The sequence below is a fragment of the Rhinoderma darwinii genome, chromosome 7 (genome assembly GCF_050947455.1).
Source record: "Rhinoderma darwinii isolate aRhiDar2 chromosome 7, aRhiDar2.hap1, whole genome shotgun sequence".
Classification (NCBI taxonomy): Eukaryota; Metazoa; Chordata; class Amphibia; order Anura; family Rhinodermatidae; genus Rhinoderma; species Rhinoderma darwinii.
The window spans coordinates 100,929,520-100,948,668 of NC_134693.1; the positions used below are offsets into that span (position 1 = coordinate 100,929,520).

General features: G+C 39.8%; 2 protein-coding genes across 3 annotated transcripts in view; one reads left to right on the forward strand and one right to left on the reverse strand.

Annotated features, from left to right (window-relative positions):
* CENPP (centromere protein P) overlaps positions 1-19,149 on the forward strand; it is a 392,723-nt gene that overhangs the window by 264,364 nt on the left and 109,210 nt on the right. The gene's annotated exons all lie outside the window — the stretch shown is intronic.
* The window catches only part of ECM2 (extracellular matrix protein 2), a 57,750-nt gene continuing 49,344 nt past the window's right edge, over positions 10,744-19,149 (reverse strand). The window contains exon 10 of the mRNA XM_075832323.1: positions 10,744-12,135. Within this exon, the coding sequence (XP_075688438.1) occupies positions 11,967-12,135 (169 nt within the window). The 3' untranslated portion in view covers positions 10,744-11,966. The remainder of the gene's footprint in view (positions 12,136-19,149) is intronic.

The window sequence follows — 19,149 nt, forward strand, 5'->3', positions numbered from 1 at the left end:
CTGTAGTTTCGATCAGGACCATTTTTAGGTACATGCGACTTTTTGATCTCTTTTTATTCCATTTTTTGGGAGGTGAAGTGACCAAAGAATTTTGACTGTGGTTTTGTTTTCTTATTATTTTATTTTACGGCGTTCACCGTGCGGGATAAATAATGAAATAATTTTGTAGTTCAGGCCGTTACGGACGCGGCGATACCAATTATGTATAGTTTATTTGTTTGTTTATATATTTTTATTAATAATAAAGGACTGATAAGGGAAAAAGGGGGATTTTTACTTTTATTACTTTTAAATCTTTTATTTTCTTATTTTTACACTTTTTTTTTACTTTATTACTTTGTCCCACTAGGGGACTTGAGGGCAGGAGGCCTTGATCGCAATTCTAATACACTGCACTACATGCGTAGTGCAGTGTATTAGAACTGTCAGCTACTCACTGACAGCAAGCATTGTGGGTCCTGACGTTGTCAGGACCCACTAGGCTTCCGTCTATGGCATAGCCGGACGCCATTGTTTGGTGTCCGGTTGCCATAGTCACCATCGCCGGCCGCTATCGCGTAGCAGGCCGGCGATGGCAGCTTAACCCCTAAAAAGCCGCAATCTCTATAGAACGCGGCTTTTAAGGGGTTAATCAGCGGGGACACAGCGATCGGTCCCCGCTGTAGGAGCTGTGACAGCTGCTGAACAAGACAGCAGCGTCACAGCTCCTGTATGTGTCGGGAGGACGGCCGAAACGGCCGTTACTCCCGAGACGTACTATTACGGCATGGAGCGCGAACGATACAGCTGCCATGACGTAATAGTACGTCAAGGAGCGGGAAGGGGTTAAAGGTACTTTTTGTACTAGGACTGTTGTATGGCCAGCTGCTGCTCCCCTACGACGGTGCGGCCTAGTGGGTCCACATACCCATGGATCGTGACACTTCTCTATTTGTGTAGAGCTGCATTCACAATTCTGCAGGTTTCAGATGTGACATTTGCCAGTATTTCTTGCTGGTTCACACAGAGCTCGCTGTAGCGTTTTTGTAATCTGAAACTCTTCTTTACACCAATCTGATGTAGGTAACACAAACTCTTCCACTACATTATAGTAATTTGGCTAAGATGTTAAGAATATGTATGTAGCTCAGTCTTGTTGACTGTTTTCAGTAGCATGCAGCAGAATTATGAAAGCAGCTCTGGACTATAATACAGGTTGTAGCTCAGGATCAGTACAAGTGATACAAGGCATTTATAAATGTACTCAACTTTTAAGGAATGAAACATTGATACCTACAAAAACATATTAATAGACTATTTACTGCAAACAAATGCATTAATTTCTGTCATAAAAATCTAAATGATAGGTACACTTTAACAAAATTGCAGCTGAGCAAAATTAATTTGGACCCCTTGATCATGTATTGCCATTATTAACATAGAGAATGAGGTTAAAGAAGCACTCCAGCACCTTTTTTTTGCCTATATAGTGCAACATAGGCTATTATTGAAGACTAATGTAGAGGCTCTTGTGTATGCCTTGTGTATACCTGTTTTGGTTGATGTATCATTTATGGGCTGTCAGACATATTGGGATCTTCTTTCCCTCTGATATGGTTCAGACTACATTTCCTATAATGCCCCTGGTTTGAGGGGGGATGTAGTCTCATCACACTGCACTTGCTTTTCAAGTCCTATCTTTGTACAGAAAGGGATAGATCAGTGCCATAGAATTTCTGTCTCCATACTGCAGAGTCTCATTGTAATCTATGTAGCTCCTATATGTCTCCCCTGGCACCTGCTAGTGATAGATTTCTCCTTGCAAGCAGGACGCAGGGCAGAGACGTGAGAAGCAGCATCTCATAGGAATACACTGGAGATTCTGCACACAGCACTCTCTGCAGCTAATCATTGTATGGACTTACTGATTATATCACTGCACTCCTGCTCCCTCAGATAGGGCAGAAATGATCTCTTCAGCAGCACTATATGCATGTGGGGACATACAGAGAAAGGAGGGAACAGCTGTGAGGGGAGGGGGTCTCAGAGCAGCCAGAAGGAATTTCAAATAGTGATGATGTAATCCCATAGTTCACAGGAAGTCAGACACACAGGCGACTCTGACCTTCTGCTTATATATGAGAGCGTGATCTATTCTGGTGGTCAGACTGAGATCACATGACACAACAGCCCATAATGAAAGTGCTCAAAATGTCACTGCTAGAATATTGCTGGTGAGTTAGCATGTTAGTGCTAATTTAATACGTAACTACTTTTCTTCCTTTGCATTGGAAAGGGTGGAGTCTGCGGTGAAATTCCAGCACCATTTCGTAACTTAATGCTCGTGCTGCAGATTGGAAGGTCCACAGCATGCTCTGAAGTCCGCATGGATTTTCTCCATTACATGAGGATGAGGTTTTGAAAACCCCTATCCACATGTATTGTACTGTAAATTGTGGCTGATTTTCGTTGCTGAATTCGCACCAATAATCTTTAAAAAATCTGCATGTCTGAATGTGGACTATTTATGTCCTTAAAGGGGTATTCCCATCTTAGAAATTTCTGGCATATCCACAGCGTCCAGACGGGGACTGTGTGGACAGTTGGCCGGGCTTATGGAAACCGGCTAACACAACAAGCTACACTGTTTTCGGAACTGCTATGCGGTTTCTGTAACTCCCATTCACTTCTATGGTAGTCATGGAAACCGCGTAACACATATGGGTGCCATATGTTAGAGATATTCTTCCCTAGAATCAATTCTTCATGGGGAGAATACATTGGTAATATGGCTTGCATATAGAGGTACAATAAGGACTCATAGAATTTATACAAAATGAAGCCTTACTACGGCCGTGTGCATGAAGCCTAATACTCGTATATGGAATAAAAATAAAGAAACTGGGAGAATTGACACTAGATATTACATTTTAAAAAAATATTAGGGGAAAATATATTTAGACTTGCATGTCAAACAGCAGTTTTAAACTAATTTATGTGGTGGCAAATGTGGCAAATGTGGCACATATATTAAGAGGTGGTAGACCTCTTCATATATTTCGTGCATCTTTGGCTGTCCGTGCGACAAAACTGCAAATCTAGGCTTGTTATGAGCAGGTGTAGATTTGCAGGATAACTTACGCACCCTTCAGCTAAACCCCACTCCCTTTTCTCACCGTTTTTGGAAACTTTCGAGAAATGTAAAAAGTCGCAAATTTTAGCTCTACTATTGCGCGCGCCAAAATTTCTGGCTCTATCATGCCAGAAAACTGGCATGAACCTGATATATTCCCCCCCATTGGTTCTAAAGCCACAGACAAAACTCATCCAAGAACATTTTACTTGTCTACTGACTTTTTTTTTTCCATTCTGACTCTTCAATTTTTTGTTCCAGTAACAACAAAAACACAAAAAATTTAATTGCTGATTTATTAATCACAGACTGTACTCTACTAGTTTGCGTGGGTATTTCTCTAGCTTGTATAAATGTGTTAGATTCTTTGGTTTAGAATAGTGCCAACCTCTAACTAAACCTTAGCATCTGTTGGATGATACACATTCTCTGATGATCTAGAACACTGTTTCTGAATGTACCCCATCAAAATAACATCAAAGTACCCCCAAGGCTTTGATCATCCACTATACTGCATGTTAAGAGCACAGCATAAGGACAGTAAAATTACCCCCTGCAGATGTGGCGTGTAACCCCTGGGGTACTTGTACCGCACGTTGAAAACCTGAGATTTTGAGGACTGCAGTTCTGGCAGATTTGCAATGCTATACATGTAAGCTATGGGAATGTTTTCATATTTCTGACAGCATGCAACCTGTTTACATTAGGTGAACCCATAGAAGAAAGTAATTGTATTTCAAATATATGAGAGGGCAATTTTTATTTTCACATATGGGCCATATTGGGAGGGAGGTGCTTCTTTACCTATAGCAACACAATGGGAGGAATTTATTAAGCATTCTACATGAGTTTTCTGCTGCAGAAAATGTTGTGAATTTTGCCATTTATGCAGCCTTCGGCACTTAAAAGGACTAGACGGGGCTAAGCGGCAGGGCGCAGCCCCACAAATTCACTATGATTTACGCCAGAAGCTGGCGGAAATTATGGCTGAGATCTACTTCAGCGGATAGCTTGGGTAGATCACCATTTCTGGCGTACAGACAGCCACAAGATTTATTAAGAAGCATTCACTTCATAATAAATTATGCACATTTTACTTCAGCACCCCTCTTATTAAGGGGGAAACTAAACATTCAGAAAACTTCTGGCATGTCATAGTGACATGTCAGAAGTTTTGATCAATGGGGGTCCAAGCACTCAGACCCCACCGATAAAACGAAGCAGCAGGAGCGCTGAGCCGCCTAGTTTCTGATCGGCTTTTCTCAGACAGCCGATGTAACCGTGTACGGGCCCATTAACTTTTTATTGAGTCCATACATCGTTACATCGGCTTTCCGAGAAAAGCGAATCAGAGACGAAGCAGCTCAGCACCTACTCGAGCACTTCTGCTGCTTTGTTTTAGCAATCGGTGGGGGTCTCAGTGCTCGGATCCCCCACCGATCAAACATCTGACATGTCAGAAGTTTTCTGAAAGTTTAGTTGCCCTTTAAAGGGGTTTTTCCGGGGACACATAATTTTCGACCTAATATTCTATGTAACCATTTAATAAAGTTGCTAATATATAGTATGTATTAAAGGGAACCTTTCACCTGCCCATACATGTGCAGCGTGAAATGGCAGGGCTGCACAAACCCTGGGGCACGTTACATATTTTTTCTACCCTCCTCCGTTATTTAGATATCGGTACCGTTCTATTTGGCGCCCAATATTTAAATAACCCCCTGATCTGTCAATGGGGCGTGTAATGGTAAGGGGGTGTGTTACTATGGCTGTGACATGGTTCAATCAGCTACGGACAGTGTTACAGCAAGAGAGAGGAGAGCGTGCGCACGCTCTCACTCTTCAGCTGTCGGCAGACAAAGACAAGACTGATCTCTTGCGAGAGATCACACAGTCTCGTACTTGTCTGCCGAACTGGCAAGGTGGCGTATCACTGCTGCGGAAAATGCAAGAGCTGGAGACCGCCCATGCGCGCGCACACTCTCACTCTTCAGCTCTCCGCAGACAAGGACAAGACTGTGATCTCTTGCGAGAGCATGCGCGCTCTCCTCTTCAGCTCTTGCACTGTCCGTAGCAGAGACACGCCGCCCTTGCCAGTTCGGCAGACAAGTACAAGAATGTGATCTCTTGCAAGAGCTGAAGAGGAGAGCTCGCGTGTGCGCTCTCCTCTCCATCTCTTACACTGTACGTAGCAGTAACACGCCCCCTTGCCAGTTCGGCAGACAAGTACAAGACTGTGTGATCTCTCGCGAGAGATCAGTCTTGTCCTTGTCTGCCGACAGCTGAACAGTGAGAGCATGCGCGTGCGCACACGCTCTCAGGTCTATCGCGCTGTAACACTGTCCATAGCTGATTGGACAGTGTCACAGCCATAATAACACGTGCCCTTGCCATTAAACACCCCATTGACAGTTCAGGGGGTTATTTAAATATTGGGCGCCAAATATAACGGCACCGTTCTCTAAATAATAGAGGAGGGTAGAAAAAAATGTAAAGTGCCCCAGGATATGGTATGGTGAAAGGTTCTCTTTAAATCCGAAGACTTTACTTCCTATTCTCCCTACCCCTGCCCTGCTGGAAGTTCTGATTTTCATCTGTCTCTTTTTTTCTCTCGACACAGGCTCGTGCACGAAAGTTAATATACACAAAGTCCTGTGGCGATACCTCACTGACCTACATAACGACACAGGGCTGCTCTTTACTAATCATTCTGTCCCCTCTATGTCTATTAACCGCCCACTAGTTCTCCCTTCCTTCCCTTTTAGTTTATCCCGCCCACCTGCTTTATCTGAGGTGCGGTCACGAAATCCTGTGAATGCACCTCAGATATCTAATGTGATCCACATCATGATTTATGTACCATATATATATATATATATATATATATATATATATACAGTGAAGGAAATAAGTATTTGATCCCTTGCTGATTTTGTAAGTTTGCCCACTGTCAAAGACATGAACAGTCTAGAATTTTTAGGCTAGGTTAATTTTACCAGTGAGAGATAGATTATATAAAAAAAAGAAAAAAAAAAGAAAATCACATTGTCAAAATTATATATATTTATTTGCATTGTGCACAGAGAAATAAGTATTTGATCCCTTTGGCAAACAAGACTTAATACTTGGTGGCAAAACCCTTGTTGGCAAGCACAGCAGTCAGACGTTTTTTGTAGTTGATGATGAGGTTTGCACACATGTTAGATGGAATTTTGGCCCACTCCTCTTTGCAGATCATCTGTAAATCATTATGATTTCGAGGCTGTCGCTTGGCAACTCGGATCTTCAGCTCCCTCCATAAGTTTTCGATGGGATTAAGGTCTGGAGACTGTTTAGGCCACTCCATGACCTTAATGTGCTTCTTTTTGAGCCACTCCTTTGTTGCCTTGGCTGTATGTTTCGGGTCATTGTCGTGCTGGAAGACCCAGCCACGAGCCATTTTTAATATCCTGGTGGAGGGAAGGAGGTTGTCACTCAGGATTTGACGGTACATGGCTCCATCCATTCTCCCATTGATGCTGTGAAGTAGTCCTGTGCCCTTAGCAGAGAAACACCCCCAAAACATAATGTTTCCACCTCCATGCTTGACAGTGGGGACGGTGTTCTTTGGGTCATAGGCAGCATTTCTCTTCCTCCAAACACGGCGAGTTGAGTTAATGCCAAAGAGCTAAATTTTAGTCTCATCTGACCACAGCACCTTCTCCCAATCACTCTCAAAATCATCCAGATGTTAATTTGCAAACTTCAGACGGGCCTGTACATGTGCCTTTTTGAGCAGGGGGACCTTGCGGGCACTGCAGGATTTTAATCTATTACGGCGTAATGTGTTACCAATGGTTTTCTTGGTGACTGTGCTCCCAGCTGCCTTGAGATCATTAACAAGTTCCCCCCGTGTAGTTTTCGGCTGAGCTCTCACCTTCCTCAGGATCAAGGATACCCCACGAGGTGAGATTTTGCATGGAGCCCCAGATCGATGTCGATTGACAGTCATTTTGTATGTCTTTCTTACTATTGCACCAACAGTTGTCTCCTTCTCACCCAGCATCTTACTTATGGTTTTCTAGCCCATTCCAGCCTTGTGCAGGTCTATGATCTTGTCCCTGACATCCTTAGAAAGCTCTTTGGTCTTGCCCATGTTGTAGAGGTTAGAGTCAGACTGATTAATTGAGTCTGTGGACAGGAGTCTTTTATACAGGTGACCATTTAAGACAGCTGTCTTTAATGCAGGCACCAAGTTGATTTGGAGTGTGTAACTGGTCTGGAGGAGGCTGAACTCTTAATGGTTGGTAGGGATCAAATACTTATTTCTCTGTGCACAATGCAAATAAATATATATAATTTTGACTATGTGATTTTCTGTTTTTTTTTTTTATATACTCTATCTCTCACTGGTAAAATTAACCTAGCCTAAAAATTCTAGACTGTTCATGACTTTGACAGTGGGCAAACTTACAAAATCAGCAAGGGATCAAATACTTATTTCCTTCACTGTATATATACATACAAAAAATTCAGCCGCACCAGCAGCATGTGGGTGCAAGCCCTGTGGAACAGACCAATGTCCCAAGTATATAGCAATGATCAGCAACTCCAAATATCAGATGATCTAATATAGGTCCTTGCCCTACTTTATATTGTTCCCATATCACTCTATTCTTCATATCAGGATGACCGAGATTTACAACTTGCGCCTGAGCGTACTAGCTTGGCATGTTTCATTCCCATTACCAATATGGCCGTTATGGACTCCTTTCTCCCTACGGCGCATGCGCCGTTTATGTAATGTTGCCCCTAATTAGACTATACTTCCAGACATGCGCAATCGCGCTGCACGGACGCCGCTTTCAGCTTTACACCTGTGGAATACAGAGAGGTGATGTATTGATTTTGATTCACCACAACACTTATGATCACTACCTTGTTTACATATTTATAACTTATATACTGTTCTTTATGTATTAATATGACTCTATCAACTAGTCAGGTTACCCTGACGTATATGCACTTATACCCTATACTATGCATTGCATTTCACATGCATATATCTTTATTATTTTGACTTATTTTTGTTCATACCACTCTTGATTGATACCATGTTATATTCCGTAAAACCACATTGTCATTTGCTTGAGAAAGGCTCTAGTGGACAGAGCTGAAACGTTGCACGGGCAACACAGTACCTCCTTATTTTCACATGATCTTTGGATTTGCTGCTCATTCTGTTATTCTGTTTATTTGCTATACATATATACATACATACATATATATATATATATATAATGGTGCTGCTATTCAAGTACAAGCAAAGAATGAACGGAGCAGAAATTGAGGAGGCTGTGGACCAATAGGATCCCTCAAAACCCGGGACTTCTGACGTATACCTGGGTTTGAGGCATCCTATTGTTCCACGGCCTCCTCAATGTCCGCTCCGTTCATTCTTTGCTTGTACTTGAATAGCAGCACCATTTTCTTTGCGTGCATACTATTCCCCAATTTTCACTGAGGAATAGCATGCACGCAAATTAAATCGTTCTGCTATTCAAGTACAAGCAAAGAATGGACGGAGTGGACATTGAGTAGGCCGTGGACCAATAGGATGCCTCAAAACCCGGGACTTCTGACTTACACCCGGGTTTGAGGCATCCTATTGGTCCACAGTCTCCTCAATGCCTGCCTCTTTGATTAAACCTCAATGCCCGCCTCTTTGATTACACCTCAATGCCTGCCCCATTTGCCTCTTATTAGTAAAACTCCTCAGTGCTCAAGCGCTGCACGGCCTGAGAAAAAAAATGTCCCTTGAAAACCCCTTCAAGTATGATATACCGGTGACTAAATTTCCCCTAGTGACTGTAGACTGAGTTAGGCCACTTTTACATGGCAGTATTCTGGTCTGTATTTTGCATCAGTATTTTTAAGCCAAAACCAGGAGTGGTTCCAAAAAAAAGCAAAATACTTCCATGTGAAAGAGATCTGTGTATAATAACTTTATGTGAGTCAGTTTCTGTTAACTCCAGCAACAGGACTAGTCATGTCAAGATACAGTTCTTATACTTTTTGACCTGTTAAAAACTGTTTACGTATGAGGTAAGAAATATTCTATTCTAGATTGCTTAAGGTGGATAATTGATACAGGCATTTATTATAATTGCCATGTCTTTCTTCATATGTTAGGATATTCAGTCACTACCTCATAGAGGTTTGTTTGCCTAAGGCTCTGTTTACATCTGTGGATCCAACGGCTATAATAGGTTCTGTTGGGTTTCCATTATGGTTTAAGGTCATTTTGTCCAGCAAGAAACGGCGCATTGTGCAATGGAGGCTCCTAATGCAGCCTCTGACGCAGATGGGAACAGAGCCTTAGACTCATGAAACTAATAGGGCATGTGGAAAGGGATTGTCCTTATGTGACAACCCCTTTAATCAGAGAATAAATTATTTTAATCACATAGAAAAATATCACAGTATTTGGAATTACAATGTAAGTGCATTTAAATTCATATTTTTATTATCATATTATTATGATCTTTGAGAATATTTCCTATCTGTGTCCATACTTGATCCAGCAAGGTGTAGAAGAGACACAGCAATCATTTTATATGTCTCCACGTAAAATACTTTACAAATAGGACATGTTAAAAGAATGAGCCAAAACAGTGCCACTCTCACTGCTGGAACCCCCCACTGGTTTTGAGAATGAAGGGGTCCCTGTGCTAGATTTAAGGAAGAGGTCATCCTGCTGGTGTAGCCACCACTCCACCACTTGTAGGTTTCTGCAAGTCCCATTCATTTCAATAGGAGGTTGGGGTGCCTTATTAACATGTGAGAAAAGTCTTAAAAACGTGATTCTTATTCCACAAAAATCAAAACGAGCACAATTCACGTGGTAAAAATAAAGTTGCTTCAATAGTGGTTTTGCTGTTATATTTGTGTTCTTCAAAGCAGCATTAAAGCACATAGCAACCAGAATATAAACATTTTGGACGCTAATATAATATTATTGGAACCAGAAAATATGATAATTTCTGCCTTACAATCCCACAATGCCCATTAGTTAAATTGCATATATAGTAATGGTAGGTTTGGAATGTGAAAATAGTGAGATTGTCTTAATGTCATCCAGGAAAAAATAGATATGGGGCAAATGTACTAATGCTGTATGAGATTTAGACAGCAGGAGCTTAAACCTTGCAGTCGGAAGATGCACCAGATTTATCACAGTGGTGCATGCTGTATTATAAATTTGAAGCATTGTGCTTTCACTGTTGTACATTTTGTTTCCCCTTATACCACCTCTCGATGTGGCTTTTTGATTTTTGGCAGAATTTTAGCGTCCCATTTTAAACCACGCCCCTTTCTGCTTAGCCATGCATGCATTTGCTTAAAGAGGACCTGTCACCTGCCCAAAAAACTGCAGTTGACAACTCCGTTAGATTGCAAGTTATTCACAGATTCCGATGCTTTTTATTTTTTTCTTGTAGCCACCACCATTCCTGGGATATCGGGGCCGTTCGTTCTGGTGTCCCATATGCAAATGAGGCCTTTGACTGTCAAGTGGGCAGTTACCCCTTATCAAGTGACAGATGTTACCCGCCCACTTGATAGCCATAGGCCTTATTTGCATATCTGGCAGCAAAACTTACGGCACCGATATCTCAGCAACGGTGGGGGCTAAAAGAAAAAGGTTAAAAATCGTCAGAATCTGTGAGGTGCTTGCAATCTAACTGAGATGTCAGCAGCAGTTTTTGGGGCAGGTGACAAGTTCTCTTTAATAAATATGTCTAAAACTAGATGCAACAGAAATGCGCCACATTTTGGTGAATTTTACAACATATTCTAGACGCATCCACATTAGTACATCTGCCCCATTGCACTTCAAATTATTTAAAGATAATCTGAATTTTGGAGCTTCTCTGATATGAATGCAATAAGGGCTTGTCCACACATAATGGAGTTGCTCTGCATTTTCCGCCCGGAATTGCAAAAAATATGCATCAGAATACAGTAGCAGCATAGTGGGTGAAAATCAACAAATCCCATCCACACGTTGCATAAAATTTCTAACCAGAAATTCACCTGCGGTGCATATTTTTTGTACCGCAGCATGTCAATTCCTGCTGTGGAAAGTGGCCTGAATTGCTGCGTTTTTCAGAGTAGATATCACCATCTCCTAGCATTGAAAAAATGCCGCAAAATCTGCACCATTTTCTGCAGTAAAAAAAAACGCAGGAAATGGTGCGGTTTTCATGCAGCGGAATTTATGGTAGTTTCTGCGGAATTAGTGCAGACGTTTTTTGCAGCAATTCCGTTACGTGTGGACAAGCTCTTAATTTATTGAACTGCTGTGAAAGTAAAGTATCTATACTTTGTATTTCTCAGAGCATTGTCATGTTCTGGGAGACCTGTCCTGTTTACAAAATACTCTGAGCTTAATAAGTTTGGAAAGATTTCTTAGGCCCTGTTCACACAAAGTTTTTTTACCGCGGCAATAAACAGCTGAAATTGACTCCCATTGATTTCAATGGGAGGTGGAGGCGTTTTTTTTTACAGCGAGCAAAAATAAACGATCGCGGGGAAGAAAAGCGACATGCCCTATCTTGAGGCATTTTCCGCCTCAAAAACCCCATTGAAATCAATAGACAGAAATAAACGCGTTTTTTACAAGTTTTTCGGCACAAAACGCGTGCAGAATTTCACTTTGTTTCTTGAAAAAATATGAAAAAAAGCACCTTCAAAAACCGCGGCAAAAAACGCGTGTGGTGCAAAACCACTTTATGATTTTCCCAGGCAGAATTTTCTGCCTGCAAAAAACTCAGTGTGAACAGGCCCTTGCAAGTAGAACGTCAGATTCAATCTGTTACTTGATCTTCTGTGGTTTTAGGATAACACTGGAATAGGAGCGAATGCAGGAGAAGGCATAGGGAGATATTTCTCTTGTATTGATATAATTATTTTCCAGGTGAAGATATTCTATGTTAGAGTCCCCTTCATCCTCAGCACTACAGATGCAGTTTGGAAATACAGACCTACACAAAAAGAAACAATTTGTTTAATCATATTTTTAAATTTTATATATAAATTAAATATAAGCAGTATATTCCTTTTTTTATTTTTATTTTGAAACATTAGATTTTTATTAAAAAAAAAAATCCATATAAATATGCTTGCAAATAAATAACAATATGTAAGAAAATAAACCTACATCTTTTCGTTATGCACATTTAGATTGCGTGTTGCACAAGTATATGCAAGTAGGACGGGAAAAGAAAATGAAGGGTAAGCGCAAAGGGGGAAAAAATACAACAAAATAGAACTCGTGTTCCATGGTACATCTTATACAATGACATACAATAAAGAGAAATCTTATAAGTAAATGGACATCAAGACATGTTAAACCTTAGGAGAAATCGTTGAGCTATTATATTTACTCTTAAGCCAAGTATTCCATCTTTTTTTTAACCCTTTCATGACCAAGGGTCATTGATACCGAGGTCCAATTTTCAATTTCTGATTAAACAATAATATCTTTGCAACCGCTTTTAATATCACAACTATTTTTACTTTGTTTTTTTTTTTACAAGACTTATGAGGCTTTCATTTTCTAGATTAGTTTAATTAATTCCATGTACCATGTTTTACATTTTTCATTATGAGCAGACAATTCACTAAAAATGTGGAAAAAAACACTTTTGTATTTAATTTCTATATATTTATTTATATATTTATCTGTTATTTATCTGTGTGTGTGTGTATGCATACATACTGTATATATCTATATATATATATATATATATATTTATACATACTTATACATACACTGTTGCAGGTCTATAACAGTTAGCCTTCTTCACTCTCCCCTCGCAGGGGATCCAGAAGACAGGAGAAGACTAAAGCGTTAAAACAAACCTTTCCTTATCTGCCCAGATAACGAGAACACTTGTTCCGTTATCACTGGGCAGAAGCCTACGGAGGGAAAAGGAAGAGGGAGGTGTCGACACACGGGGGGAGCTAAAAGTGCAGACTGCTTCATTGTGAGCAGAGCTGCACTTGTAAGTTTAGTTTCATTAAAAAAAACACGTTTGTTTTATGAAACTAAGTTAAAGAGGTTTCAGCACTTGTAGAGAGAGCCGACACATAGATTAGTGCAGAGCTGCTCACATTGAAGCAGCTTCTGCACTCATTAAACCCCGATGCATGCTGCAAACGTCTATATACATGCTAACTGCACAGGGCATCGGCAGTTAGAACGTATATAGCTGTATGGCAGTCGTAAAGGGGTTAAACTAATCTTTTGTTAAGAACTACAGACTCAGACATACATTCAAGGCAGCAATTATCATTCATATTCCTTATAATATCTCCTAAATTTTTATAGAAGATTTTTCTTTCCATGTCGAGGCGATTGAACGCCTAGTGGATATCAACATATTTTGAAGAATGGTTTGAAAAGATATTGGGAATACATTCAATCCTATTGAAAGACGTTCCAGTTCAGGCTTTGGAGAAATGTTGTAGCCGTATAGTTCAGATAGTAATTGGAAAACTTTGATCCATTTTTGCATTGGCCTTAGGACATACCCACCACATATGAAAGAAGGTAGCCCTATGATTGTCACAAATCCAACAATTCGAGGATAAATTTGGGAATATTTTATACATTCTACTGGATGTATTGTGCCATCTATGGAAAAGTTTTCTTGAGTTTTCTACATGGTTAATGCACCTAGAATGTTTGGCAGTAGCAATGAGAGCTGATTCCCATTGGTCATTCGTGAATTTTTGGGATAAGTCAGATTCCCAATGAGTTTAATAGGAACCAATAGGTCTAATTTTGGATTAAGTAATATTATGTAACATTTAGACAGCCCTTTGTTAGATCTGTTAGAAAAAGAGAGCCAACTTACAAGAAGAGAGGGAGAGTGGAGGCCAACTGAGTGTGGAGGTATTTTATGAAGAGCATGTCTGATCTGAAGGTATTCGTAGAAGTTTTTAGTAGGTAAGTTGTACGTTGAGGTTAGATTTCAGAATAAAACAAAGTTACAGTATTCCCATTATTGATCGTTGAATTTTTATCTTTCCAGTTAGAGAGAGAAGGACTTAGGATCGCAATTTCCAAAGGGTCTAAGGAATTATTAAAATATTCATTTGTAGTAATTTTTTTTTATGGGTAATGATAGGCCATATGGATATAATAGCTTGTATGGTGGACAAGGAAAGCTGGGATGAATAATTTAAGTGGGAGATGGCTAAGAGAAAATGTTTAATATATATCGTTTTTAGGAGATGCATTTCTATTTCAACCCAGCGTTTTGATCTATAATTGGACCATAGTGGCCTTAATTGATCTAGGATAGCAGCTCTGTTATACTTCAGGATGGAGGGGCAACCTGGGCCACCTGATTGCGGACATAGGTATGAGATGTCTGCTTTAATTCTTGTTCTTTTTGTGTTTCATAAAAAGTGTAATATCTTTGAAGTTGTTTTAGATAATGGGAATGGAGACTGGCATATTTCAAAATAAGTAAAGAATTTTTGGGAGAATTATCATTTTTACCGCAGCTATTTTACCCAGCCACGATATAACTTGAGTTTGGAGAATAGTCAAGTCTGATCTAATCATTGCCAATAAGGGAGTTGGAATTGAACAAATTTGAGGGTGCAAATGTAAGTTTGATTCCCAAATAGGTTAATTCTGTTTTTACCCAATGGAAACTGTGTTTGTCTACTAAAAGGTTTTTTTGTTTCTGGGGTCTATTAAAGTTAATACTCTGACATTTAGGGGGGTTAATTTTGTAATCGGAGACCTTACTAAAAATGTTATTTAGTGAGACCGTCGTCTGCAATGAAGTGTCAGGTTTTGATTACATCATCTGCAAACAAACCAATTAGGTGTTCTTCAGAAGCTATTGAAATACCAGAAATAAGAGGGGAACATCTAATGGGGTGTGCAAAGGGTTCCAGTAAGTGCGCAAAAATGAGAGGAAACATTGAGCATCTCTGTCTGGTACCGTTAGTGATTTTAAAAGATTTCGATTGGAAACCAGAAAATTACACTGTTGCACTAGGTGGGAGTATTGATGACCGGAAAGGACCTGAAACTAATTTCTGCAAAACCAGTCTCAGATAACCCCAATGAACTCTGTCTAACTCCTTCTCCGCATCCAGAGACAGGAGGAGAGAAGGTGTTAGACGAGAGTAGACATCAATAATTTCAACAAAATCTCCTCGTGCCATCCAAAGTTTGACGACCTTTTATAAATCCCACCTGGTCAGGATGGAAAATAGAGGGAAGAATATTTATACGTCAAATTGACAATAGTTTGGCCATTATTTTAAGATCAGAATTTAATAAGGATATTGGTCTGAAATTTGCAGGAGAATCTGGGGACTTCCCTCTTTTAGGGAGTGTGACAATTATTGCATGAAGCATTTCACTTGAAGTGTTACCAGTGGACACAATAGTGTTAAAACAGTGTAATAGGTAAGAACTTTATAAGAATATTTTTGTAATATTATTTTGTGAGACCATCATGTCCAGGAGACTTATTGTGCTTTAAAGAGTGTATAAAATCTGTAATTTCCCTAATGGAGAGGTCTCTGTTTAGGATTTTTTATTGCTCACTATTAAGTAAGGGTAAATCCATACCTTCCAAGAATTCATTTATACCTTCCAAAGTCGGTTGAATAGTGTTGGGTTCATTCTTGAGATTGTATAAGGACGAGTAATAATAATAGTAGTAATAATGAATAGCAAATTCATTGGCAATGTCAAGGGGGCTAAGAATTTTTTTGTTGTTTTTTTGTCCAAAAGGTAAGGGATTCGGGACCTTTTTTTTTTTCCCGTAATTTGTTTACCAAAAGTTTAGAAGCTTTGTTATTTTGCCTATAATCCGAAAGTTGAAATTTTCGAAGATGGAGTTAATAGTTGTTTTGAAGGGTTAGGTTCAGTTGGTGACGAAAGGTTTTGATTTCCCCTATCGAATTGGACGAAATGTAATTTTTATTTTTGACTTCCAGAATTATAAGTTTGTCTGAAAGTTCTTTGACTCAAGACAATCTGGCTCGTTTTTCAAGAGAGGCTGGTGTGAGAAAATGACTGTAACATCTATGGCCGTGGCCTGTCATTCTGACTTACCATCTGACGGCCGCGGCCATGGACATGTGAGTTCTCGGCGGCATCTCCCTCCTGAGAGATGCCGGCACTTACTTCCTGGTTCAGAGACTGTCTCCGCAGGGCGCGCGCATGGCCTTAAAGGGTCAGTGCGCGCACAATTGCAGGAAATCTGCAATCAGTCCAGAATGCTGCTGGACTATTAAAAAGGGCTCTGCCCTCTTGATCATTGCCTGAGCGTTGTTGTGTACCTAAAGTTTGTCTTGCAAATGGTCTCTTAGTGTTTTCCAGTTCCCAGTGTTATCCGTTCCTGCTGCCTGTACCCTGTATGTTATAAAGGAAGAAACTCCAATTTTATCTCTTAACTTTAAAATTATAATGGCCCTTCCTGCTCTGGTGTGCACCACCTAATGAATCATAGAAAAGTAGGTATGGGGAAAGGGGGAAATATTCTGCAATAAAAGGAAAAGTGGACATTGCACAACAAAATTACTTCACCTATATCAGTCGGTATCAATAAAAAGAATTGAAGGCGACATTGACCAATCCTGCTCTATTTTCCACTTTCCCCATACCTACTTTTCTACTGTACCCTGTATCCCTTGCTACCGTGCCTCTGTGCCGTCTACAGTTCAAGTCGAGTTGTGTCTTCCGCTGCATCTACTGTGTCACACTCCGCCGCATGTCTGTCTCCTGCTGGAGCCTCCTCTTCAGCCTGAATCACCGCTACTGTCTACATTGCCTTAGGTACCTGGACTATAGACTTTTTGTATTGTACCTGTTTGGCCAGCTGCTATCCCGCTACGCGGTACGGCCCAGTGGGTCCGCACCCCGCGCCGTGACAATGACCTCTTATGACGGCCTTATGAGCACACTATATCATCCGTACTATTCAAGGAAAAATATTCAGATAGGTTGTTTTCAATAGTAGAGACATAAGATTCATTGTTAAGAAGATAATTATTTAATCTCCATGGTGAAGTTGAAGTAGAATTAAAGGATTCTTGGAAGGTTATGGACGTCGGTGATCTGACCACGTAATCGTATCAATTTTTGTACACATTATTTTTTGCAGTAGCCATTTGTCTATTCATATCAAATCTATTTGTCAATATGTATTATGTGGGTTGGAGAAAAAAGTGAAGTCTTTTTCAGATGCATGAATGATTCTCCATGCATCATAAAGTTCCTCTGTGTGTAATAAGTTTCAAAAATCAAGGCTTTTATGTCTAGGATGTAAAGGATATCTGTCGAGAATAGAATGTATAGACCTATTAAAGTCTCCACAAATTATTAGAATGTCTTTTTTCTTTGATTGAACTAGGTAAAATAAGTTTTGGTCAATTTATGCTAATGAGTATAAGGTGCATAAAGATCAACTATGGTGAAAGGTGCATTTTTGATGAGACAAATGACCAACAAATATCTTAGGCTTTGTTCACATCTGCGTTGTGGCATCCGTTTTACCGGATCCGTTGAAATAAAATAAAAAACGGACAGACTGATGCCAAACTGAATGGAACGGAAGGCAAAATATGTTTGTTTTTGACGGATCAGTTTACCGGATCTGTCAAAAAAACTGACACTTTTCTTTCCATTGGTGTCAGTTTATCATCAGTTTTACTCAGTTGTTACGGATCCGTTTTTATCTTTGCATCTTTCTTGCTTTAATTTTTAGTCTGTGCGTGTGCAGAAAAAAAATTGATCCGCTTAACGTAATGCATAACTGATACAAACGGATGGCATATCAGTCTGTATCCGTCATCCATTGACTTCAATGTTAAAAAACAAAACGGAAAGCTCTTTTCCGTCAGGTTTCCATAATTTTTGACGGAAACAATAGCGCAGCAGACTACAGCATTTCTTCTGTCAGAAAACGGAAACCTGACGGAACGGAGCCTAACTAAGCACAACTGATTCAAAAATAAAACCCATTAACCCCTTAAGGACCCAGCCACTTTTGGACCTTATGACACAGCCTCATTTTTTAAATCTGACGTGTCACTTTATGTGGTAATAACTCCGGAATGCTTTTACCTATCCAAGCGATTCTGAGATTGTTTTCTCGTGACATATTGTACTTTATGTTAGTGAAAAAATTTGGTCGATAAATTCAATATTTATTTGTGGAAAACACCAAAATTTAGAGAAAATTTGCAAAAATTTGCATTTTACTAAAATTCAAATGTATCTGCTTGTAAGACAGATAGTAATACCACACAAAATAGTGACTAGTTAACATTTCCAATATGTCTACTTTATGTTTGCATCGTTTTTTGAACATCCTTTTATTTTCCTAGGACGTTACAAGGCTTAGAACTTTTTCAGCAATATCTCATATTTTCAAGAAAATTTGAAAAGGCTATTTTTTTAGGGAACAGTTCAGATCTGAAGTAGCTTTGAGGGCATTATATATTAGGAACCCCCACAAATCACCCCATTTTAAAAACTGCACCCCTTAAAGTATTCAAAACAGCATTTAGAAAGTTTCTTAACCCTTTATGCGTGTCACAGGAATTAAAGCAAAGTGGAAGGGAAATTTGGAAATGTCATTTTTTTTTTTGCAGAAATTCCATTTAATCCATTTTCCCTGTAATACCGAAGGTTTTTACAAGAGAAACACAACTGAATATTTATTGCCCTGATTCTGCAGTTTTTAGAAATATCCCACATGTGGCCCTAGTGCGCTACTGGACTGAAACACCGGCCTCAGAAGCAAAGGAGTACCTAGTGGATTTTTCTTAAATTATATTTCAGGCACCATGTCAGGTTAGAAGAGGTCTTGTGGTGCAAAAACAAAGGAAACCCCCCAAAAGTGACTCCATTTTGGAAACTACACCCCTAGAGGAATTCATCTAGGGGTGTCGTGATCATTTTGACCACACAGGTGTTTCATAGATTTCATTAGAATTGGGGAGTGAAAATGAAA